Source organism: Dendropsophus ebraccatus, chromosome 8 (genome assembly GCF_027789765.1).
Source record: "Dendropsophus ebraccatus isolate aDenEbr1 chromosome 8, aDenEbr1.pat, whole genome shotgun sequence".
NCBI lineage: Eukaryota > Metazoa > Chordata > Amphibia > Anura > Hylidae > Dendropsophus > Dendropsophus ebraccatus.
Window position 1 is genome coordinate 2,548,190 of NC_091461.1, and position 24,362 is coordinate 2,572,551.

The 24,362-nt window shown below is 47.3% G+C and overlaps 1 protein-coding gene across 1 annotated transcript; it reads right to left on the bottom strand.

Moving 5' to 3' along the window:
• Positions 1-1,852: 1,852 nt before the first annotated feature.
• On the bottom strand, positions 1,853-21,928 carry CARNS1 (carnosine synthase 1). Its single transcript, XM_069979587.1, has 10 exons — positions 21,829-21,928; positions 16,325-16,340; positions 15,809-16,070; positions 10,019-10,108; positions 9,453-9,919; positions 9,169-9,373; positions 8,470-8,555; positions 8,012-8,243; positions 6,045-6,328; positions 1,853-4,258 (listed from the first exon to the last, which is right to left on the bottom strand). Exons 2-10 carry the CDS (start codon positions 16,325-16,327, stop codon positions 2,858-2,860), a joined length of 3,030 nt encoding a protein of 1,009 aa, XP_069835688.1. The 5' UTR covers positions 16,328-16,340; positions 21,829-21,928; the 3' UTR covers positions 1,853-2,857.
• Positions 21,929-24,362: the final 2,434 nt, after the last annotated feature.

The window sequence follows — 24,362 nt, forward strand, 5'->3', positions numbered from 1 at the left end:
AGCCATTTATGTTTCTTTATGGATTCTTTATGTTTATGTGGAGACTCTGCTTAGTTTTTGTGATGTCCATATGCTTTAGCAGGACATACAGACCAGATGTTCCCTTTAACCCCTTAAGGTCTAAGCCAAATTTCATTTTTGCACTTTTGTTTTTTCCTTCTTGTGTTTAAAATTTTTTGTATAAAAACAAGCTGCGAAACTGGGAAAAAATGATATGCATGGTGAAATTAAAAAAATAAAATGCAATTTTTTAAATTTGGGTGGGGGGTTGTGTTTACGCCATCTGCCCTATGGTAAAACTGACATGTTATATATGTTCTTCAAGTTGTTACGATTGCAACAATATTTTACTTGCATAACTTTTATTTTATTTGCTTTTGAAAAATTTAAATCTGTTAAAAAAAACTAAATGTTCCTTTAAATTGCTTTATGACCATGCTTATACCGCTTTTAACCTTTGGTCTATGGGGCTGTGTAAGGTGTCATTTGTTGCGCTATGATCTGTACTTTCCATCGATACCTTGTTTGTGTATATGCAACTTTTTGATCACTTTTTATTACAATTTTTCTGGATTTGATGCAACCAAAAATGTGCAATTTTGCCTTTTGGAATTTTTTTGCGCTTACGATGTTTAACGTGCCAGATCAGGAATGGGATAACTTAATAGTTTGGGCGATTACGCACGCGGCTATACCAAATATGTTTATTTTTTATTTATTTAAATGGGAAAATGGGGGGTGATTTGAACATTTATTAGGGGAGGGGATTTTTTATTAATAAAAACACATTCTTTCACATTAATTAGAAGCCCCCTGGGGGACTTCTATATACACAGCACTGTTGTGCTCCCATTAAGATCAATGCTGTGTATATAATAGAGCACTGATTCATTGGATCGGTGCTCTATTACTTTGGTCTGCTGCAGACCACATCTATAGAATACTGAGTCGGGTTTCCCCCCACTAGACCACCATGGAGAGGCTATGGAGGGCATTTAAATGCAGCTGTAATATTTGACAGCTGCATCTGAATGTCCTTATTAGTGGGCACGGTGATCGCCCGCGCCTGCTAATAGCCACGGTCCTGGGCTGCAGAAAGCAGCAGGGATGGCAGCAGAGGAGGGTCGCGATGCGGCCCCTCTCTAAACTTCCCTAACGGCGCCATGACGTATGAGATACGTCATGAGTCGTTAAGGGGTTAATGGAAGCTTCCAGCTGACATTGTTAGATGGCGCCATTACTGTGGGGCGCTGTCATTTCACCATTAATGGGGGTATATGGGTTATTAAAGGAGTTTTCCAATCAAAATAGACTAGTGTGCTCTCCAGAGGATTCCGCTGTTTGTGGCCTCTGTTCATTTTGTAGTGCAGGCCCCGATCAGCTGATCAGCACAGGTTTCCGGTGTCGGCACCCCATCCATCAGTAACCGATGAGCTCTACAGGATTCACAGGATAGCTCATCAATCTATTATCAACAGAAATCCCCTTTGAAGCTATAAAGTAGAAATAAGAAAGGGTCTGTTACCCAGTCGGATGAGTTTTCTTGAATATATTGTTATTTTTATTGCTGTAGATCTTCAGAACCGTCCATATTCCTTAGATAGATCGCAGGTTGTCAGTGTAATCGTACAAAACTTCAACCCAAAACTCAATGAAGTTACGTGGAGCAATGAATAACCCGTAATCAATAACACGTCCACAAACCATTAATCAACGACCCTGAAATCTAGGGTCCTGACCAATCATATGCCCCCACCACCCACCGCCACGGCAGGTAAGTATGAACAGTATGGACAAGTGATGACATAATCCCGGGTTCTGTGACCTGTGACGTCATGAGCGCAGAGCGATGTTGTATCCATCTTTTATTGTTTGTAGAATATACTGTACATTTGTAGATTTAAAATGTTATCATTAGTCTATTTTTTTTTTTTATATTTTACAGAATTTTTCATTAAAGGGATTTCAAGGGGAAAAAAACACTTGGAGGTGGTCTGACTCTTGAGACTCTTGAGCCACCATGTCGCGGCCCCGTCACTGTTTGCCCAGACATAGCAGTGGTGGTTGTGGCCACAGCTCGAGTGTTGACCGGTTAGGGTCAGAGATGTGGATCGGCCTCCAGTGTTTTTTTTCCCCCTTCTATTTGTTCACTCGTCCGATGGGGAGAACAAGCTAAACTCTCAATAACAAATGGAACATAATTCTCTTATGTTAAGATCTGGATCAGGTTCACTTTAAAAAGATTGAAAACATTACAAATACATTAAATACATAAAATAATACCAAAAAGTTACCGCCAACTAGACTGGTGCGAAGGACTATGGTGGTCTGTTATCGGGGGCAGCATTCTCCACCCTTAGTACATACTGTTAGACTTTATATCCTCAAAAGGGATTTCACGTCTATCCAGTATGCCATAGATATCTGTTAGGTGGCAACTCCCTCCGAGAGCTCCACCTTTAACATTTGTCAGAACTGTCACCTGACGCATTGACTTCAAAGGAGAGTTGGCTTCTTGTAGTAAGGTCTGTGGCATGAGGTGCTGTTGGCTCAGATGCTTTTATCAATCCCATAGTCCCAACAGCACCCAACCACCTCTCCATTGGAGCCAGTGCATGGAGTGTTGAGACACATGGGTCAGTGTGAGGGACCAGGGTGGGACTCTCACCTCTCAGGTATGTATGGTCAAACTGGGTGTCAAGGGGGCGGCACATGTAGGTGCAATCATAGAATTTATTGTCATGAGGGTTGCAGAGTATATTAGAGAAGGAAGGATGATCCCATTTACTAGTTTCCTTTTGTTTTCTTAAGGTAGTCATTATATTTGTTCCCACCAATCCTCCACTCCTGCTCAGACTTAGACTTCGTTCACTAACATTTTTGACTGGAACTCTCCTGTCAAATACCGCAATGGATATCTCTGAGAATCAAAGCCGAGCACGGAGCATACCCCAAGAAGTCTTTCCCTGGCCTCCTTCTGGCTCTCTCCCTGACATGCCACATTGCCGTATGGTTCCTGATCTGGCTTGAACACTGGGCTACCCTCCAGGCGGTTGAATCTGATGTATCCTGCACTATGCAGCTCAGACAGTCTCTGTGGATTTGCCGTGCTACCCAAAGCCGCCTCATGAGATTCGCCAGTGCACATAATGCCAACTAGAACTGCGCTCTCCTGGGCACCCTTCTCTGGCAATGCCGGCTCCAGCCCACAGGACAAGGCTAGGGCCACCAGCACTAGGTCAGTGCCGTAGATATGACGAATCCAATCACGCAGATAAAATCCACCCATTCGAGGGTTAATCTCTAGCAGCCGCGGACCAGATTCAGTCATTTTAAGTTCTACATTGAAAACCCCTGGGTACAGGCCTAGTGCCCGACAACTGCGCGAAGCAGCCTGAACCAGCTGACAACGACGTTCTTGACTAAGTCGGGATGGAAGTGCCGCTGCGGTTTCAGTGAAACCAGGTAGTAAAGTTGGCCCATTGTCTGATACATATGCTGCCAAAAGACGGCCATTAAAGCCCAGGACCAAATCCACATCATGCTCTGAGCCTGTGATATACTCTGCCAGTAGTGGAGGAGGTGTCTGGACTGAAACCTTGGTTGCTTCATCGATGTCTGCACTGCTCACTCCATTTGATAGCCCCACTGGCTCGCTACTCCCCCCAGTTCTTTGCTTACAGCATTCATTTTTTTTGTGGACGCCACCTGCATCTATGGGGCATAGCTCTTCATTTCTTATAAGCTTAGAGGCTTCAGGTTCTACCCCCATTTTTTTAACTAACTTCCTACACTCCTCTGCATCCTGGACTAATCGCACGCCAACAGCTCCGGCTCCTGATTCTGGCTTTAACACCAAAGGGTATGAGAGAATGGACTCTGCTGCTTCTACCCCCCCTGTTCCCGGACCTAGAGGAAAGCAGGGAACACCAAATGCTCCAGCGTATGGAAATGGTGGAGAAGGGGCTGTCATGTTGAGGAGACACAACTGTGTTTGAGTCTTGCGCTTAGCAAGCCTCACAGCATTTGGTGGTGGACCAGGAAGACCTAACATACGACACAGTATAGCTGCAAGGATGGTGCACTCATCCCAAAATGCCATACACCCGGAAAGATGGAGACCTCTCTCCCTGACTATAGATAAGATGTTCTGAGCGTGCTCCTCATCACTGCAGGAGCCATCTTCATAGTCATAATGAATGAAGTTGGTGACAAGCGATGAGGCAAAATGTCCAGGGTTTGACTCCACCATATGGATCTGTAAAAAAGAAATTAGTGTAAAACATATGGAATTTTATTTGCAAAAAAAATTCATAAAAATCTGTGACTGAAACCACAGTAACCATGAAGCATTGAAAATCTAAAGCAACGGCAGTGCCAGATCTGTCACATGACCAGTAGTGGATTATAACAGGGGCGTTTCGGGCGGTAGCCCGGGGCCCTGAGCTCCTGGGGGGGCCCATGACCACCCAAAAAGACCCAAAATACTTTCAGTGGTGTACTGTCTTCTGGCTACACTTCCGCCATGATTTGCAAAAAATCACAGGACATCATGACATTATCAGTGGGGACGGACTGGGGGCACAGCCTAAGGGGAATCCCTCATGACAGGGATTTGACAGGACAGGAGAGGGTATGCAGTAGGCAAGGGTTTAATATGGTATAAGGGTTTACAGTAAGGAGGTGGGGTGAAGAATAAAGGGGTTAGTCCTGGGGGGGGGAAACAGTGGGGGTGATTGGCTGAAGGGGGGGTGGAGTAGCTTGGGGGTGGGGGGTAGGGGGGGATAGGTTATATAGGTCAGCTACACAGGGGGTCGGCAACCATTTTAGGTGAGCAGTTGGAAGAATCTCCCACCCACCCTCCCTTCCTTGGTTTGCGGTTTGGGGGACAGCAGCAGTTCGGGGGAGTTGTTATGGGTGGTATGGTCCAGCAGCTGTGGGTTGTGGGGTGTGGTACGGGTGATACTTGTCACAGCAGCGGTGTGTGGCGGTGGGGGTCCTCGGGGTTGGAGTCGGTGGAATAAAAAATTGGCTGGGAGGGGACCGTGGAGTGGTTCAGGACTCCCTGGGGCCATGGAAATTGTTATGGCTGGGCGGCTGTGGTAAATAGCCACGGGTGTAAGTGGGCTACGACCTCAGTAAGAGGAGGTTACCTTGGGCCTGCACTATGGGTGTTAGTCTGGTGTCTCTGGGTTAGGTGCTTGTCGGCCAGGGGCAAATCCCGGGTGTGGGTGAGGGTTGGTAAGAAGCCGCCTGGGGGTTTTGGGCTCCGAGGACCGCCCTGTCGAGTTTATATATATATATATATCAGATGTCCAGGTTGTTTAACAATTGTTTATAATTGTTTAAAATTGTTTATAATGGTTTTTATAAATGGTAATGCAATAAACAGGATGGTTTAGAATAAACGGCTGCTGTGGCCATTAAAATCCAAAATGGTGTCTGTCTTCCTTTTGGGAGGGGAAGGGAGGGGGTGGGGAAGAGGGAAACAAAAGGTGTGGGGTAACGTATGACCTTGTCAATACCCTGGTCATGTCCTGTACTATGAACACCAGGCTAGTGCTGCCATAGTTACAGTGGGGTGGGGGGGGCCCAGGCTTGGTGAACAGCCCGGGGCCTATGGTAAAGTTAATCCGCCCCTGCACATGACATCAGTGGTCCACGATGAATCTCATTGACAATAATGGTTTGCACCATGGTGGAAACCATTATTGTCAATAAGATCCAGGCTCTCACTTCTCTAACTTTGTGTCTGTAGTACGTGCACTATAATTGGCATGTTCGTCCCCACTCCTGGCACTTGACATCATGGATAGGATTTCCTTCACAAAGGGCAAAGTCTCAGTTTACTGCCATAGCCCTGTATCTAGATACCCCATCCCTGGCTTATTAGAACCTTCCACCTTGACAGACACCCAGGTCACAGGCTCCACTAGCCCCCCTAGCTGTGTCATTGGGTTTTTTGGGTCTCCTCAGACTCCTCAACCTCTGCACCTGTATTTTTCCTTTGTTAAAAGCCATTTCAGTTGTAGACAATGTGTTACCTTGATTCCATAACTCTGAGCAGCCTGCCAGATGAACGTTTTGCTAACACCACCAGCACCGACCACCAAAACTTCTTTCCCTTCCATCACGTACGTCATGGAACGTCTAAGCATTGTTTCGATGAGAGGTCCAGACGCAGAATCAGCACTGGTGGGTTTCCCAGCTGCCAGGCTTCCCAGAACGCATTCATGGATCCCACAGCTTTCCAGACAAAGATCAGTAGTTACACCAAGAATGATGGGTGACACCATGTAGTCAACACAAGTAAGCAGCATATCAACACCTTGAAATCATAGAGGGGAAAAAAAGCAAAGAAAATCGATGTGTAAAGTTTGTCTAAAGGCTAAAGATCCAACATACATCATACAGGGCCTTAATATAGCGTTAAAGGGGTCAGTGGGCCCACCATACCCATACCTGCCGATCCTGCTCCAGCACTTCCCAGGTCCTGATGGTCTCTGTACTTCCTGGTCCTGCTTAACAAGGACATGTGACCACTACAGATGGTGATTGGCTGCAGCAGTCACATGTCCAGGATCTACAGAGACCATTGAACTCTGCGAAGCAGCAGTACAGAGGACAGGGATTAGCTCCAGATATAAGGGGTCAGCTCCAGATATAAGGGCTAAACGCAAGAATTAAGGGGTCAGCTCCAGAATTAAGGGGTCAGCTCCAGAAATAAGGGGTTAGATCCAGAAACAAGGAGTCAGCTCCAGATATAAGGGCTCAGCTTCAGAATTAAGGGGTTAGATCCAGAAACAAGGAGTCAGCTCCAGATATAAGGGCTCAGCTCCAGAATTAAGGGGTTAGATCCAGAAACAAGGAGTCAGCTCCAGATATAAGGGCTCAGCTCCAGAATTAAGGGGTTAGATCCAGAAACAAGGAGTCAGCTCCAGATATAAGAGGTCAGCTCCAGATAATAGGGGTTAGATCCAGAAAATAGGGGTCAGCTCCAGATATAAGGGGTCAGCCCAGATAATGGGGGTTAGCTGCAGAAATACGGGTTAGCTGCAGGAATAAGGGGTTAGATCCAGAAATAAGGGCTCAGCTCCAGAAATAAGGGGTTAGCTGCAGAAGTAGTTGACCCACCCTGGATATCAATGTTGGAAGACAGATGCAAAGTGTAAGGGTATGTCCACACTACGGGCCACCCACCACGGATCCCGCAGCTCGCCCCCGCTCACGGACACCCACACCTTTGCTGGTCCCATAGTCTTCATTCTATGGTTTGGTAGATCCCTTCATCCGCCCGAAGAATGAACCAGCTCATTCTTTGGGCGGACAGTGGAATCTGCCAAACCACAGAATGAAGCCTATGGGACCAGCGAAGATGCACATGGCTGTGAGCGGGGGGTGAGCTGCGGGTGATCCGCTGGGATTCCGTAGTGTGAACATACCCTAAAGCCGCAGGACAATATAGACATATTTGGCCATGGCTATGATATTTGCTAGTCCCGTAAGTACGAGATTGGTACTACAAGTGTGGCCTAGGGACTGAATGCTTAACAGGCTTCTAGGCAGTAGGGATCCATAGAAGTCCCTGCTGTCAATTCAGGTCATAGTGGGAGGGACAGTATTTGGGAGTCAAAGCTAAAGACTGCTTCATTGTCTCACAGAGGATCCTATTTATGACCTTATATGATGTTGGGGAGGTAGGCCGCCACCAGCAGAGTCTAACAGCGCCCACTCCCCTAATCTCTCAGTAGTCGGCTGACATTGTTGTTAAATTACCCCCAGTATACTTTGTTGCATTCATAATCATGTGTTCTGCATGGGGCGAGGCCTGCCAGGTTCAGCTATAATCCAACCTGCCCCGATATGTCTGAGAAGAGTAGGGAGGCCCCCATTCAAATCAGCTGACTTCTCTAATGTCTTTGAGGCTCCACCACTAAGTTCATGGACAATAACAAAGCTAAATACGTTTCTTTATGTGTTCATTTATACATAGAGTACGTGAGATCCATACCGAGGACATCCGTCTGCACCTTGTTCCCTCCCCTCTCTTGGGGGCCCATCTTTTTCTCCTCCTCTATTATCGCTTTCATCGCCTTTTCTGCGGCTTCCTTGATCTGGACCCTTATGTTGGTCTTCTGAGCCTCATCCATGACTCCCCATAGCTCTAATGTGGTATCCAAGGACTGTGGAAGTGTCACTCGATGACAGAGAGGCTTCTCTGCCCTCCCGACCATGCAGACCACCTGCAAAAGAGGCATCATAGATCTTATGGATTACATACAATACAACAAGATCAACACAAACTGATAAAACAATCACTGGTGAACATACACTATATGTTCGTAAAACATCTGGGACATTGATGTCTTATTAAAAAAATCTAAAGAACTCTTCTCTTCAGGGGCTCAGGATAGGGTTTTGAAGATTGGGGGGGTACAAGCCCCTGGAGTATGGGGGCAGCCCCGTTACCTTGCTTAGGATTGGTTGGTCTCCGCGAGATCGGCAGACAACGGCACAGAGACGGATCGTCAGCTCTGGGGGGCGCACGGAGCAGCCTGGGGGGTGGGGCAGAGACAGTAATACAGGAAGAGAGAGGGAGAAGGAGGAAGGCAGAAGTCGAAGAAAGTGGAGAATGAAAGAAGCATAGATGGAAGAAGAAAGAGAGAGAACTGACCCTCCTTCAATACAGATACAATCAAATCTGACATGTTTGTATATCTGGGATATGAAGAGACAATCCTCTTCTCAGAATGAAGCTGCTGTCCAGTGCCGGAAAAAACTCAACTGCAAAAAAATTCCCACCAAATTTTCTCCAGCCCCGGAGGCAGGTGTATTGATTGAGTAAGGGCCCAGTGTCATATAGAGGAGGTAAAAGGGAAAGTTTGACAGGGTATGCAATAAGAGAGGAACATGTTTAATAAAGAACATGAAAAAAATACGGACTGAATATGAAGCAAGAAACTGAGGGACGATGAGAGATGTATGTATAGAAAAGAGATTGGACGTAAAAATAGAAGATATCGAAAAAAGAAAGTGGACAGAAAAAGAAGAAAAATGGGAGGGAAGAGACAGAAGGAAGGTGGTGTCGGGAGAGGATTCTACAGAGTATCACTCTCTCCTAGCCCCCTCCCATGCAGAGGAGTCCCCCCTCTAAATCCCCTCACTTACGTGGTATGCAGGCGGGAGGTGATGGTGGTTTGATCCTACGTGGGGGCACAGTGGTCACAAAGCCCTCAAGCATTACTGCTTGTCCTTGTGGGAGCTCAGAGAGAAGCCCCACTACCACATCTGACACCTGAGTAGTGTCTTCAGATGAATAGAAGCTTGTGGTTGGAGAACGGTTGGGGTAAGGCCAAAAGGTCTTCAAAACAACCTAGAGTAAAATCAAAAAGTGAAGAACAGAAATGAAGCATAAAGCAAATAAAAACTGTGGATGGAGGGGTTTCGAATACCTTCTGATGGCCCTTCATCCGTAGCGAGTTAAGAAACGCCAAGATCTCTTGCCGAATTGTCTCCTCTCGTCCTTCTCTTTGATGAAGCTCCACCACCCTTGTCATTTTCGCTTTCTTTGAGTATTTACCCCAAGAACCCAACTGGTAGGACTTACTAAGAAGCAGGGCAGGCGTAAGAGGTAGTTCCTTGGTATCCAGGAGGAGCCGCACACCCAAGGTATTAGCCAGGAGATGTGAAAGTTGTGGCGATCCCCCCATTGGGCAATCCCACTGCTCCCCCATAAGGAACTGAGGTCCTCCTAGCCAGGAGAGGTAAGTGACACGTCGAGGAGGAGAAAACGTGTCCAAGTAAGTGCGACCCCCAAGATCAAAGGTCACAGCCTGCTTGACAAAAAGAGGAACTGTGGTGGTGGACGAGGGTGGGGCTGGACAGAACCACGAGGTGGAGAGACAAAGTAGGATTTTGCCTAAAATACAAAAAAAATTGTGAAATGTACTTTTCCAATCAAATTTTACTTTGTTTTTATTTGTTTTGGCCACCGACAGCTCAGACCCTAGTGCCTTACCAGGACATTGTCTGGCACCCTCCAGCAGAATAGACATAGCAAAGCTGGGAGCCCCGAAAACGCAGATGGTTGTGGTGTCCATGGTGTGACCTGGCAAATCACAAAAAAACAAAACCACTGTTATTTCCAAGTATTCTCATTGGACTTGTTCAGGTATCTTTGGTTCTTAAACCGTTTAGACTTTAGGATAGACCACCAGTGGTGGGGGTCCGGCTCCAGGGACCCTAATGATCACCAGAATAAGGGGTGGTGATGCCCCCTGGAGCATCACAGCATTATTGTTGCGGTTCAAGCACAGAGACGTCCATGTCTTGTGGCTGACACTGCACTTCTATCTATCTGACAAGTCAGCACTCCCACCACTTTCCTTGTGCTGCTGATTGTGGGGGTCCCGGCCCATAAACCCCCTCTGATCACACGCTGATGGCCTATCCTAATGGCCGGTATTACATTGTAGTATTAAGGACAACAAACAAACAACAAAAGTTACATCAAACTATTTCTAATAAGAGGAAACTTAGTAGTAAAGTGATAAGTACAGACAAACCGTGTGGTAGACAGCGCCCCCTAGTGACATGGTGCAGGAACACCCGTTACACAATAGCCTGGTTGTCCTTCACATAGTCACGTAGCTGTTATGGGTTATGTCCATATGTGCCTCGCAGTTCTCTTGTCTATCACAATAAGACAAAACGTAGCCCAAGCATCTGTCCTAAAATACCCACCTATCGGTCATCTGAAAACCTGACCGCCGTGTCACTCTAGAAACAAGACAGGGCGATTGAGTTTCAGTTTCTCTAACAGTATATTAACCCATTGATGAGCCGTATTTCGGGCTCTTCTCTTGTATTCCTGTATTTGTATGGTGCTGTAGCTTCGGTCACTACTCACCCCGGCCGGTGTCCACATCACAAGGCCAATGGAGGTAAAAGGGGTTTTCTGGTATTTTGTATGTAGTGCCATGTTGCTGCGCATACCCTGTGTTATTAGGCCGCTTAGGGTACCATTACACATAGCGATTATCGGCCGTACTTGGCTGTTACCGGGGGTTCCAGACTATAATCCTTTTGTGTAATGGTCCATGTTTTAAATCAACGATCAGACGACATGCAAAACGTCAGATGATTCTTGATGTAAAAAATAACCTAAAATTCCGATATAAATAGCGGCGGTCTGCTGCCGGTGTAATAGGGGCAATGGCAGCAGACCACCGCTCTCTCCTATGGGCCACCTGGACGAGAGACCCTCCCACAGCTCTCTGCACCTCCCCCCTCGCTGTTGGTGCGTGCAATAGACCTGACGGCTCTGGTTGTCCTGAAATGTCAGGCCTTCCTATATGGCCCTTATGGCTCTATTACACGGGCCGATGCTTAGGAGCAAGTGAGAGAGCTGTGAGATGCAGAGAGCTGCAAGAGGGGATCCACGGATGATCCACGGAGCCCATAGGAGATAGCGGCAGTCTGAAGCGACGGACAGCAGACCATCGTTAGCGGGATCGTTATCTTTCAATATGCTGAAATACAACGAACAGCCGACATCTTTTTATGTCTGCCTTTTAACATTATCTATTACACCAAACGATTATCGGCCTTAATAGACTAAATTTAGCCAAATATGGCCGATAATCACTTGGTGTAATACAGTCCTTAGTCTAGATTCACACTGCGGTTAGCAGTTACCTCGCAACCTTGGTTTAACACAGGTAATTTTGGCCCCTGTTTGGGTGTATGTATTTGCTTCTTCTCCATTACTGTCTTCTACAACCTGCAATAAGGCACCTTCCACCTCTGCCGGCACTAGTATCACCCCCCCCATTCCTCCGCTTCTGTACAATCTCTGAGCAGCTGTGCCCACAAACACTTCAGGATTTACAGCAGAGGCCCCTTCCCATGCCGAGCGAGTAAAGCTCCTACTAGATGAAGTGATTTTTATCGTTAAACGATCACAAAAAAGATCGTTTATCATTAACCTGAAATTGTTCCCTGTATTACACAGAAGAAGAGTTGTTACTGCGATCGATTACACCGTGTGACCCCAGCAAGAGATGGAACCATGCGGAATTACCCAGAACGAGAGTCGTTACTGCGATCGATTACATCATGTGACCCCAGCAAGTGATGGAACCATGCGGAATTACCCAGAACGAGAGTCGTTACTGCGATCGATTACATCATGTGACCCCAGCAAGAGATGGAACCATGCGGAATTACCCAGAACGAGAGTCGTTACTGCGATCGATTACATCATGTGACCCCAGCAAGTGACGGAACCATGCGGAATTACCCAGAACGAGAGTCATTACTGCGATCGATTACATCATGTGACCCCAGCAAGAGATGGAACCATGCGGAATCACCCAGAACGAGAGTCGTTACTGCGATCGATTACATCATGTGACCCCAGCAAGAGATGGAACCATGCGGAATCACCCAGAACGAGAGTCGTTACTGCGATCGATTACATCATGTGACCCCAGCAAGAGATGGAACCATGCGGAATCACCCAGAACGAGAGTCGTTACTGCGATCGATTACATCATGTGACCCCAGCAAGAGATGGAACCATGCGGAATCACCCAGAACGAGAGTCGTTACTGCGATCGATTACATCATGTGACCCCAGCAAGAGATAGAACCATGCGGAATCACCCAGAACGAGAGTCGTTACTGCGATCGATTACACTGTCTGACCCCAGCAAGTGACACAACCATGCGGAATCACCCAGAACGAAAGACATTACTGCGATCGGTTACACTGTCTGACCCCAGCAAGTGACGGAACCATGCGGAATCACCCAGAACGAGAGACATTACTGCGATCGGTTACACCGTGTGACTCCAGCAAGTGACGAAACCATGCGGAATCACCCAGATCGAGAGACGCTACTGCGATCGATTACATCATGTGACCCCAGCAAGTGACGAAACCATGCAGAATCACCCAGAACAAGGGACGTTACTGCGATCAGTTACTCCATCTGACCCCAGCAAGTGACAGAACCATGCAGAATCACCCAGAACGAGAGTCGTTACTGCGATCGATTACATCATGTGACCCCAGCAAGTGACGGAACCATGCAGAATCACCCAGAAAAAAAGACGTTACTGCGATCGGTTACACCGTGTGACCCCAGCAAGTGACGGAACCATGGGGAATCACCCAAAGCCAGAGACGTTACTGCGATTGATTACATCATGTGACCCCAGCAAGTGACGGAACCATGCAGAATAACCCAGAACGAGAGTCGTTACTGCGATTGATTACATCATGTGACCCCAGCAAGTGACGGAACCATGCAGAATCACCCAGAATGAGAGACGTTACTGCGATCAGTTACTCCATCTGACCCCAGCAAGTGACGGAACCATGCAGAATCACCCAGAATGAGAGACGTTACTGCGATCGGTTACATCATGTGACCCCAGCAAGTGATGGAACCATGGGGAATCACCCACAACGAGAGACGTTACTGCGATCGATTACACCGTGTGACTCCAGCAAGTGACGGAACCATGCGGAATCACCCAGAACCAGAGACGTTACTATGTCTGATCCCAGCAAGTGATGGAACGATGTGGAATTTGAGAACTATTAGTGAACGATGCGGAATTACAGCAAACGATTAACGATTATTTTTGTGTTGGCACCAAATGAACAATGAACGATTATCATTTAAATTTAAATGATACGATGATAATTCAGACGATAATCACCCCGTGTAATAAGGCCTTACCCCCCCCCCCCCCCCCCCCAAGACCATAAGCAGTCAGTGTCAGGCAGGTGACTTTTACGGGATTCTTGGGATATGTTCACACTTCATTTGCAGTATTTGTGTTGCTGAATGTGCTGAGAAACCTTCCGGCACATACGTCAAACAGAGGCATCCAGTAAAAAGTATAGTGTGCGGAGTCCGAGGTGTCAGATACCACTGTATGCAGTACACCCCCACTGTATGCAGTACACCCCCACTGTATGCGGTACACCCCACTGTATGCAGTACACCCCCACTGTATGCGGTACACCCCACTGTATGCAGTACACCCCCACTGTATGCGGTACACCCCCACTGTATGCGTTACCTCTCACTGTATGCGGTACACCCCCACTGTATGCGGTACCTCCCACTGTATGCAGTACCTCTCACTGTATGCAGTACACCCCCACTGTATGCGGTACCTCCCACTGTATGCAGTACACCCCCACTGTATGCAGTACCTCACACTGTATGCAGTACACCCCCACTGTATGCAGTACACCCCCATTGTATGCGGTACACCCCTCTGTATGCAGTACACCCCACTGTATGCAGTACACCCCCACTGTATGCAGTACACCCCACTGTATGCGATACCTCTCACTGTATGCAGTACACCCCCACTGTATGCGGTACACCCCCACTGTATGCGATACCTCCCACTGTATGCGGTACACCCCACTGTATGCGATACCTCTCACTGTATGCGGTACACCCCCACTGTATGCGATACCTCTCACTGTATGCAGTACACCCCACTGTATGCCGTACACCCCCACTGTATGCGGTACCTCCCACTGTATGCAGTACACCCCCACTGTATGCCGTACACCCCCACTGTATGCCGTACACCCCCACTGTATGCAGTACACCCCCACTGTATGCGGTACACCCCACTGTATGTCGTACCTCCCACTGTATGCGGTACACCCCACTGTATGCGTTACCTCTCACTGTATGCGGTACACCCCACTGTATGCGGTACACCCCACTGTATGCGGTACACCCCCACTGTATGCAGTACACCCCCACTGTATGCCGTACACCCCCACTGTATGCGGTACACCCCCACTGTATGCAGTACCTCCCACTGTATGCAGTACCTCTCACTGTATGCGGTACACCCCCACTGTATGAAGTACACCCCCACTGTATGCGGTACACCCTCACTGTATGCAGTACACCCCACTGTATGCCGTACACCCCCACTGTATGCAGTACACCCCCCACTGTATGCAGTACACCCCCACTGTATGCCGTACACCCCCACTGTATGCGGTACACCCCCACTGTATGCGGTACACCCCTACTGTATGCAGTACACCCCCACTGTGTGCAGTATGTCACCACTCGAGCGGCTCATGGCTGCTTTGTGTGTGCACTTTAGTCTTGTTGGCTGTGTGTTCTGTGTGTTTTATACTGTTTGTATATGTGGTGGTGACTCCTTTATGGGTCAATCTCCTAATTCACACCCAGTACATTCTCATCCAGCCAGGCTGATGTTATATATGGGCCTGTACAGTGCCCACAGAGCAGGGCCAATTTCATCAAGTGCCCACAGAGCAGGGCCAATCTCATCAAGTGCCCACAGAGCAGGGCCAATCTCATCAAGTGCCCACAGAGCAGGGCCAATCTCATCAAGTGCCCACAGAGCAGGGCCAATCTCATCAAGTGCCCACAGAGCAGGGCCAATCTCATCAAGTGCCCACAGAGCAGGGCCAATCTCACGGGACAGACTGAGTGCCCACCATTGCCATCCCCTATTGCTACTTCTTCCTTCTCCTGCATTTAATTGGCAGTTTCTGTGCTGTAGGAGTGACACTTGAGGTGATCAGTCCTGTGGGTACTTGGGGTGATTGGCCCTTTCCTGTGGGCACTTGAAGCAAATCCCTCAAATTGATGGGCTTGACCCCACTTCTATATAAGATATGGATGGTAGGTGACGGGGTACCGGGTTATGTCCATAGAGGTTTTATTAACACGAATACACAAGGATATAACTGGAGGGTAAATGCACAGACTCCTGGGGCTCTTACCTGTTCGGGGTTGCTGGCTGCGGTCTTCGGTCTCGGGCAGTCCGGCATTGATCAGAACCTTTTGCAGATCCTCGTAGTTCTCGATAACATTTTCTTGTTGTTGCATTTCATTATGCCCATTTGTCATTCCTTGGGGTGTCTCTGTGGAAGGCCTCATTCCCCAAGGGGGGCCATCAGGGGCAACCCCAGGTACCCACACCTCACTCAAGTCTCCATCTTTGGAGTACATAGGATGATCCAATATGAGCTGGTCAAGAGACAGCTGGGGAACCAGGGCGAACAAACAAGAGAGTGGAGGGAAGGTAAAATGAGACAGCAAGGGCAAGAGAAGAGTAACAAGACAAATATACAGGACAGATGACTTGTTAGATCCTTCTGAGAAGCACTTATGTCTAGTAAGATGACAAAGTAACACTAACAGCTAATCAGCTTAGGACAAAGAAGACGGCTACTCAACACAAAGTGACACGTGTGACAAGGGGCATGGAGCCTGGCGGCCCGCAAGACTCTACTCACCATCCCGAATCTTCTCCTGAAAGTCAAAGAAAAGTTCCAGATTAGTGGAGCTGGAGAAAAATTGGAAGTCTCAATCTCTGTAAGAGGAGCCAAAAAATGGTCTCTGTACTGTCAGGAAGATGTGTAAATGACGGGTCTGACAACTACCGGAGCTCAGAGTGGGGCTGACTACTCCTGGTGTGACAAGATGTCATAGTCACATGGTCTAGAAGACATGTCACAGTGGTCACGTAGTATAGAAGACATGTCACAGCGGTCACGTAGTATAGACATGTCACAGCGGTCACGTAGTATAGAAGACATGTCACAGTGGTCACGTAGTATAGAAGACATGTCACAGCGGTCACGTAGTATAGACATGTCACAGCGGTCACGTAGTATAGACATGTCACAGCGGTCACGTAGTATAGACATGTCACAGCGGTCACGTAGTATAGACATGTCACAGCGGTCACGTAGTATAGACGACATGTCACAGCGGTCACGAAGTATAGACATGTCACAGCGGTCACGTAGTCTAGACATGTCACAGCGGTCACGTAGTATAGACATGTCACAGCGGTCACGTAGTATAGAAGACATGTCACAGCGGTCACGTAGTATAGACATGTCACAGCGGTCACGTAGTATAGAAGACATGTCACAGCGGTCACGTAGTATAGAAGACATGTCACAGCGGTCACGTAGTATAGACGACATGTCACAGCGGTCACGTAGTATAGACATGTCACAGCGGTCACGTAGTATAGACGACATGTCACAGCGGTCACGTAGTATAGACATGTCACAGCGGTCACGTAGTATAGACATGTCACAGCGGTCACGTAGTATAGACGACATGTCACAGCGGTCACGTAGTATAGAAGACATGTCACAGCGGTCACGTAGTATAGACGACATGTCACAGCGGTCACGTAGTATAGACATGTCACAGCGGTCACGTAGTATAGACATGTCACAGCGGTCACGTAGTATAGACATGTCACAGCGGTCACGTAGTATAGACATGTCACAGCGGTCACGTAGTATAGAAGACATGTCACAGCGGTCACGTAGTATAGAAGACATGTCACAGCGGTCACGTAGTATAGACGACATGTCACAGCAGTCACGTAGTATAGAAGACATGTCACAGCGGTCACGTAGTATAGACGACATGTCACAGCGGTCACGTAGTATAGACATGTCACAGCGGTCACGTAGTATAGAAGACATGTCACAGCGGTCACGTAGTATAGACGACATGTCACAGCGGTCACGTAGTATAGACGACATGTCACAGCGGTCACGTAGTATAGACGACATGTCACAGCGGTCACGTAGTATAGACGACATGTCACAGCGGTCACGTAGTATAGAAGACATGTCACAGCGGTCACGTAGTATAGACATGTCACAGCGGTCACGTAGTATAGAAGACATGTCACAGCGGTCACGTAGTATAGACATGTCACAGCGGTCACGTAGTATAGAAGACATGTCACAGCGGTCACGTAGTATAGAAGACATGTCACAGCGGTCACGTAGTATAGACGACATGTCACAGCGGTCACGTAGTATAGACATGTCACAGCAGTCACGTAGTATAGACATGTCACAGCGGTCACGTAGTATAGACGACATGTCACAGCGGTCACGTAGTATAGAAGCCATGTCACAGCGGTCACGTAGTATAGAAGACATGTCACAGCGGTCACGTAGTATAGACATGTCACAGCGGTCACGTAGTATAGACATGTCACAGCGGTCACGTAGTATAGACATGTCACAGCGGTCAGGTAGTATAGACGACATGTCACAGCGGTCACGTAGTATAGAAGACATGTCACAGCGGTCACGTAGTATAGACATGTCACAGCGGTCACGTAGTATAGACATGTCACAACGGTCACGTAGTATAGACGACATGTCACAGCGGTCACGTAGTATAGAAGACATGTCACAGCGGTCACGTAGTATAGAAGACATGTCACAGCGGTCACGTAGTATAGACGACATGTCACAGCGGTCACGTAGTATAGAAGACATGTCACAGCGGTCACGTAGTATAGAAGACATGTCACAGCGGTCACGTAGTATAGAAGACATGTCACAGCGGTCACGTAGTATAGACGACATGTCACAGCGGTCACGTAGTATAGACGACATGTCACAGCGGTCACGTAGTATAGACGACATGTCACAGCGGTCACGTAGTATAGACATGTCACAGCGGTCACGTAGTATAGAAGACATGTCACAGCGGTCACGTAGTATAGACGACATGTCACAGCGGTCACGTAGTATAGAAGACATGTCACAGCGGTCACGTAGTATAGAAGACATGTCACAGCGGTCACGTAGTATAGACATGTCACAGCGGTCACGTAGTATAGAAGACATGTCACAGCGGTCACGTAGTATTGACATGTCATAGCGGTCACGTAGTATAAACATGTCACAGCGGTCACGTAGTATAGAAGACATGTCACAGTGGTCACGTAGTATAAACATGTCACAGCGGTCACGTAGTATAGACGACATGTCACAGCGGTCACGTAGTATAGACATGTCACAGCAGTCACGTAGTATAGACGACATGTCACAGCAGTCACGTAGTATAGACATGTCACAGCGGTCACGTAGTATAGAAGACATGTCACAGCGGTCACGTAGTATAGAAGACATGTCACAGCGGTCACGTAGTATAGAAGACATGTCACAGCGGTCACGTAGTATAGACATGTCACAGCGGTCACGTAGTATAGACATGTCACAGCGGTCACGTAGTATAGAAGACATGTCACAGCGGTCACGTAGTATAGAAGACATGTCACAGCGGTCACGTAGTATAGACATGTCACAGCGGTCACGTAGTATAGACATGTCACAGCGGTCACGTAGTATTGACATGTCATAGCGGTCACGTAGTATAGAAGACATGTCACAGCGGTCACATAGTATAGACATGTCATAGCGGTCACGTAGTATAGAAGACATGTCACAGCGGTCACGTAGTATAGACATGTCACAGCGGTCACTGAGTATAGACGACATGTCACAGCGGTCACGTAGTATAGACGACATGTCACAGCGGTCACGTAGTATAGAAGACATGTCACAGCGGTCACGTAGTATAGACGACATGTCACAGCGGTCACGTAGTATAGACATGTCACAGCGGTCACGTAGTATAGACATGTCACAGCGGTCACGTAGTATAGACATGTCACAGCGGTCACGTAGTATAGAAGACATGTCACAGCGGTCACGTAGTATAGAAGACATGTCACAGTGGTCACGTAGTATAGACGACATGTCACAGCGGTCACGTAGTATAGACATGTCACAGCGGTCACGTAGTATAGACATGTCACAGCGGTCACGTAGTATAGAAGACATGTCACAGCGGTCACGTAGTATAGAAGACATGTCACAGCGGTCACGTAGTATAGAAGACATGTCACAGCGGTCACGTAGTATAGAAGACATGTCACAGCGGTCACGTAGTATAGACATGTCACAGCGGTCACGTAGTATAGACATGTCACAGCGGTCACGTAGTATAGACATGTCACAGCGGTCACGTAGTATAGAAGACATGTCACAGCGGTCACGTAGTATAGAAGACATGTCACAGCGGTCACGTAGTATAGACATGTCACAGCGGTCACGTAGTATAGACATGTCACAGCGGTCACGTAGTATAAACATGTCACAGCGGTCACGTAGTATAGAAGACATGTCACAGTGGTCACGTAGTATAGACGACATGTCACAGCGGTCACGTAGTATAAACATGTCACAGCGGTCACGTAGTATAGAAGACATGTCACAGCGGTCACGTAGTATAGAAGACATGTCACAGCGGTCACGTAGTATAGACATGTCACAGTGGTCACGTAGTATAGAAGACTTGTCACAGCGGTCACGTAGTATAGAAGACATGTCACAGCGGTCACGTAGTATAGACGACATGTCACAGCGGTCACGTAGTATAGAAGACATGTCACAGCGGTCACGTAGTATAGAAGACATGTCACAGCGGTCACGTAGTATAGAAGACATGTCACAGCGGTCACGTAGTATAGACGACATGTCACAGCGGTCACGTAGTATAGACATGTCACAGCGGTCACGTAGTATAGACATGTCACAGCGGTCACGTAGTATAGAAGACATGTCACAGCGGTCACGTAGTATAGAAGACATGTCACAGCGGTCACGTAGTATAGACATGTCACAGCGGTCACGTAGTATAGACGACATGTCACAGCGGTCACGTAGTATAGAAGACATGTCACAGCGGTCACGTAGTATAGAAGACGTCACAGCGGTCACGTAGTATAGACATGTCACAGCGGTCACGTAGTATAGAAGACATGTCACAGCGGTCACGTAGTATAGACGACATGTCACAGCGGTCACGTAGTATAGACATGTCACAGCGGTCACGTAGTATAGAAGACATGTCACAGCGGTCACGTAGTATAGACGACATGTCACAGCGGTCACGTAGTATAGACATGTCACAGCGGTCACGTAGTATAGACATGTCACAGCGGTCACGTAGTATAGACGACATGTCACAGCGGTCACGTAGTATAGACATGTCACAGCGGTCACGTAGTATAGACATGTCACAGCGGTCACGTAGTATAGACATGTCACAGCGGTCACGTAGTATAGACATGTCACAGCGGTCACGTAGTATAGACATGTCACAGCGGTCACGTAGTACAGACTCATCAGGGCATGGAGCTATTTTACCCAGATTTTTTCAATACTTTCAATTAATTTTAGGGGTCAGAAAACCTCTTGCACATTCACAGACCTCGTCATTACAATCTACACTAAGAAGGGAATTTGATTTAATCAAAGCCAGAAAATACCGGAACCCCCGGGGAGACCTAATTGGATTATGGACCTGGCTCAGCCATGATGCTAATGTGAACACGGCTTGAGCAGCACTACAGTCACATACGACCCTACATCCAGTCATTCAACAAGAACACAACTTCTACTTCTTCTCCTCTGGCACCTGGATGTAACCCAGACTGCACCCCACAAAACTCATCGCAAATGTGTTGGAGGGTTTCTCCATACGTTGCGGCTGACACCGATGGTGGAGAGAGAGGAGCCAGCAATTCCTGCCATTTGGCAGTCTACTGAGATGTCTACGGTAATGCATTAATACCTATAAATAATTGTAAAGTCCCGAAAAGGGAGACAAATCACAACATATGCATCATGGAGATTAATGGTGAGAAATATAAGAGGCCATAATCCTCACCAGCAATGCTACAGGAGAATATGAGACTATCCACAGGCACATGTTCTCCCCTATAGACCCCCATAGTACCGCCATACGCCCCACTAATACCGCCCACTGTCCTGCTATGTGATACTGAAAATACCGCCAGCTTATAAAAGACCAAAAACGACACAAACTCTTATAAAATCCAAGAAAAAGAAAGACAGAAATTCCCGAAGAAATTGTCGTGTAGAGAAATACAAGTTCTCACCTCTAAGTGTCCTCGCAGGAATAACAACAGGTAAAAGGGAGACCTCTCTGGAGAGACAGGCACAAAGAGAGCTCCAGGGGATTAGAGCGTCTCTTTAAATCCTGCTCCCCCGCCTGCTCCCTCCCTGTTAGGCTTTACTTGAGCTGCTCCCAGCTGTCACTCAGCCAGGGCCATATCAGCGGGTCAGCAGCACAGCCGTGCCCATCAATCACCCTGATGTGATATCGGGAACTTATTCCATTACACCCAGTGCTGCGCTCTGCTATTCCTGTACAAGCCGCCTCACAAGCCCAGCTGTTAGTACACTGAACAGGCCACCATTCATGTGCTCACCACCCTCCCCGGCTCTCATACCGCTCAAATACTAAGTGGAGATAATGGAATCAGCAAATCCCGGCCGCTGCATCTGTGATCTCCAGCTTCCACAAATCAAAATGATAAAAAAATTGGAAAAAAAATTGTGTTCTCTTGTGTAAAGTTGCAGGAGTGTCCTTTATTGCGGGTATGAATGTCCTTATGTGTGCGTTATTGGCCGTCGCTGTGTGTTATAAGGCACACGCCCCGTACCATGCTACTCCTGGTATGAGCCCACGGCTTGTCCTTTGTGTCCTATACACACACAGCATTCACCATTCTTTTCTTCTTGTGTTGATGTCACCATCACATTCCCGGCCATTATATGCAAAGCAGGGCGGTCAGTATAATGGAGGTTCTGTGCGCTCCGGGGTGGCTAGTGAAGGGCCCTTTCAGGATTCATGTGCTTGACGTGCCTGGCTCATAGCTCAAATATAGAGGAAGAAATAGAGAAAACTTCTCAACCTATAAAAAATTCACTTTGTATGATGTGATGCCCTGTACGAAAGCTCAATTGCAATCAGACGCTTAGACACAGATGGAGGAGACACATAGAAGATTGTCTGGTCCACCTAGTCCGCCCTGGTCCATTTAGTCCACCCTGGTCCACCTAGTCCGCCCTGGTCCATTTAGTCCGCCCTGGTCCATTTAGTCTGCCCTGGTCCAGCTACTCAGCTCCCTGGTCCACCTAGTCCACCCTGGTCCATTAAGTCTGGCCTGGTCCATATAGTCCACCCTGGTCCATCTAGTAAGCTATTCAAGCAAAGTCTGTGCAGGTGAACCAATATAAAAGATCTGGCTCATACAATTTCAAACCACCACCGGTCGTCTGTGAATCACATTCAGTGTGAATTGGAGCCTAAGTAATTCATGCTATGCAATGATTAAACAATTATGAAGCAAGGGGTAGACTCACTTTTTGCTGTCTTCCCATTTTGTTTATTCTCTTTCTTAATTCGTGTCCATTTTCAGGCTGAGGAGGCTTAGAGGTCTGCATCCATGGAGTTAGCGATCGTCCCGTCTGCCGCACGACGTTTCGAGGGTGTGTCCCTCTTACTCATGCGTGCCGACGGGATGTACGCCTCTCCCTTTTACTCCCATGAAGCCCGGCCTTAATCATGACATCATATGTAACATTTTAGATAAGTATTTAGACATGCGGTTATGTTTAGAAAATATTACATTTGGCAATCTACATAAGTTATAAGCATACATAATATAAATGTACCGACCTTTGTAAAAGGAGATGAAAAGATCTCATAAAAACTAGAGATGAGCGACCCTGGAGCAGCTGGAATCGATCCGAACACGAACGTTCGGCATGTGATTAGCGGCGGCGGCTGAAGTTGGATGAAGCCCTAAGGCTATGTGGGAATCATGGATATAGTCATTGGCTGTATCCATGTTTTCCAGACAACCTTAGAGCTTTATCCAAGTTCAGCAGCCCCCGCTAATCAAATGCCGAACGTTCGGGTTTGGATGGACTCAAAATTTTGTTTAACCCTTTGGGCTCAACGCTGTCTAAAGTTCTTATCTAGTAGCGTTCTCTCTGTAGTAATCTTTTTCTGACTCCGGTTTGTGTGCCTCTATTGTCTATTTCTTCCAATACATGCCATTTCAACTCGTGTACCTGGTGTCCTCTTTCTTTGAAATGTCTGGCTACCGTAGTCTCTCCATATGACTTGTCTTCTGTGATGATTTGTTCCTTTCTGATATGTTTTCTTATAAACGCTTTGTGTTCATTTATTCTAATCCTGATTTGTCTGCTGGTTTGCCCCCCGTAAACTTTCCCGCAGGGGCACTTTAAGAGGTACACCACGTTGCTAGTACAGCATGTGTGGTATCCTCTTAGTGGTATCTCATATACCGTAGTGGGATGTCGCATGGTGTCCCCTTTCATTATGGATGGACAATTCTGGCAATTTAAGCAAGGATAGGTGCCACTTTCCTTGCTCATAAAAATCTCTGTCTACTGACTGTTCCCCTGACTACTCTGTTTGCTATACTCTTACCCTTCTGTAAGGCAATTATGGGTTTGTCCTGAAATAATTTACCAAATTTTGGGTCTCTTTGTAAGAGTCCCCAATATCTGGTAATTGTGCTTTATTAAATTAGTGTGATGGTCATACTTAGTGACAAAAATGGTCTTACGCTGTGTTTGGTCAGTGATTTGTTGTTTT

Excerpts from the sequence above, each read along its gene's own strand:
- CARNS1 (XM_069979587.1), bottom strand. Across the intron at positions 9,920-10,018 it reads GGGTGCCAGACAATGTCCTG|GCAAAATCCTACTTTGTCTC; the intron begins GTAAGGCACTAG and ends TTTGTATTTTAG. Across the intron at positions 4,259-6,044 it reads CTCAGAGTTATGGAATCAAG|ATCCATATGGTGGAGTCAAA; the intron begins GTAACACATTGT and ends TCTTTTTTACAG.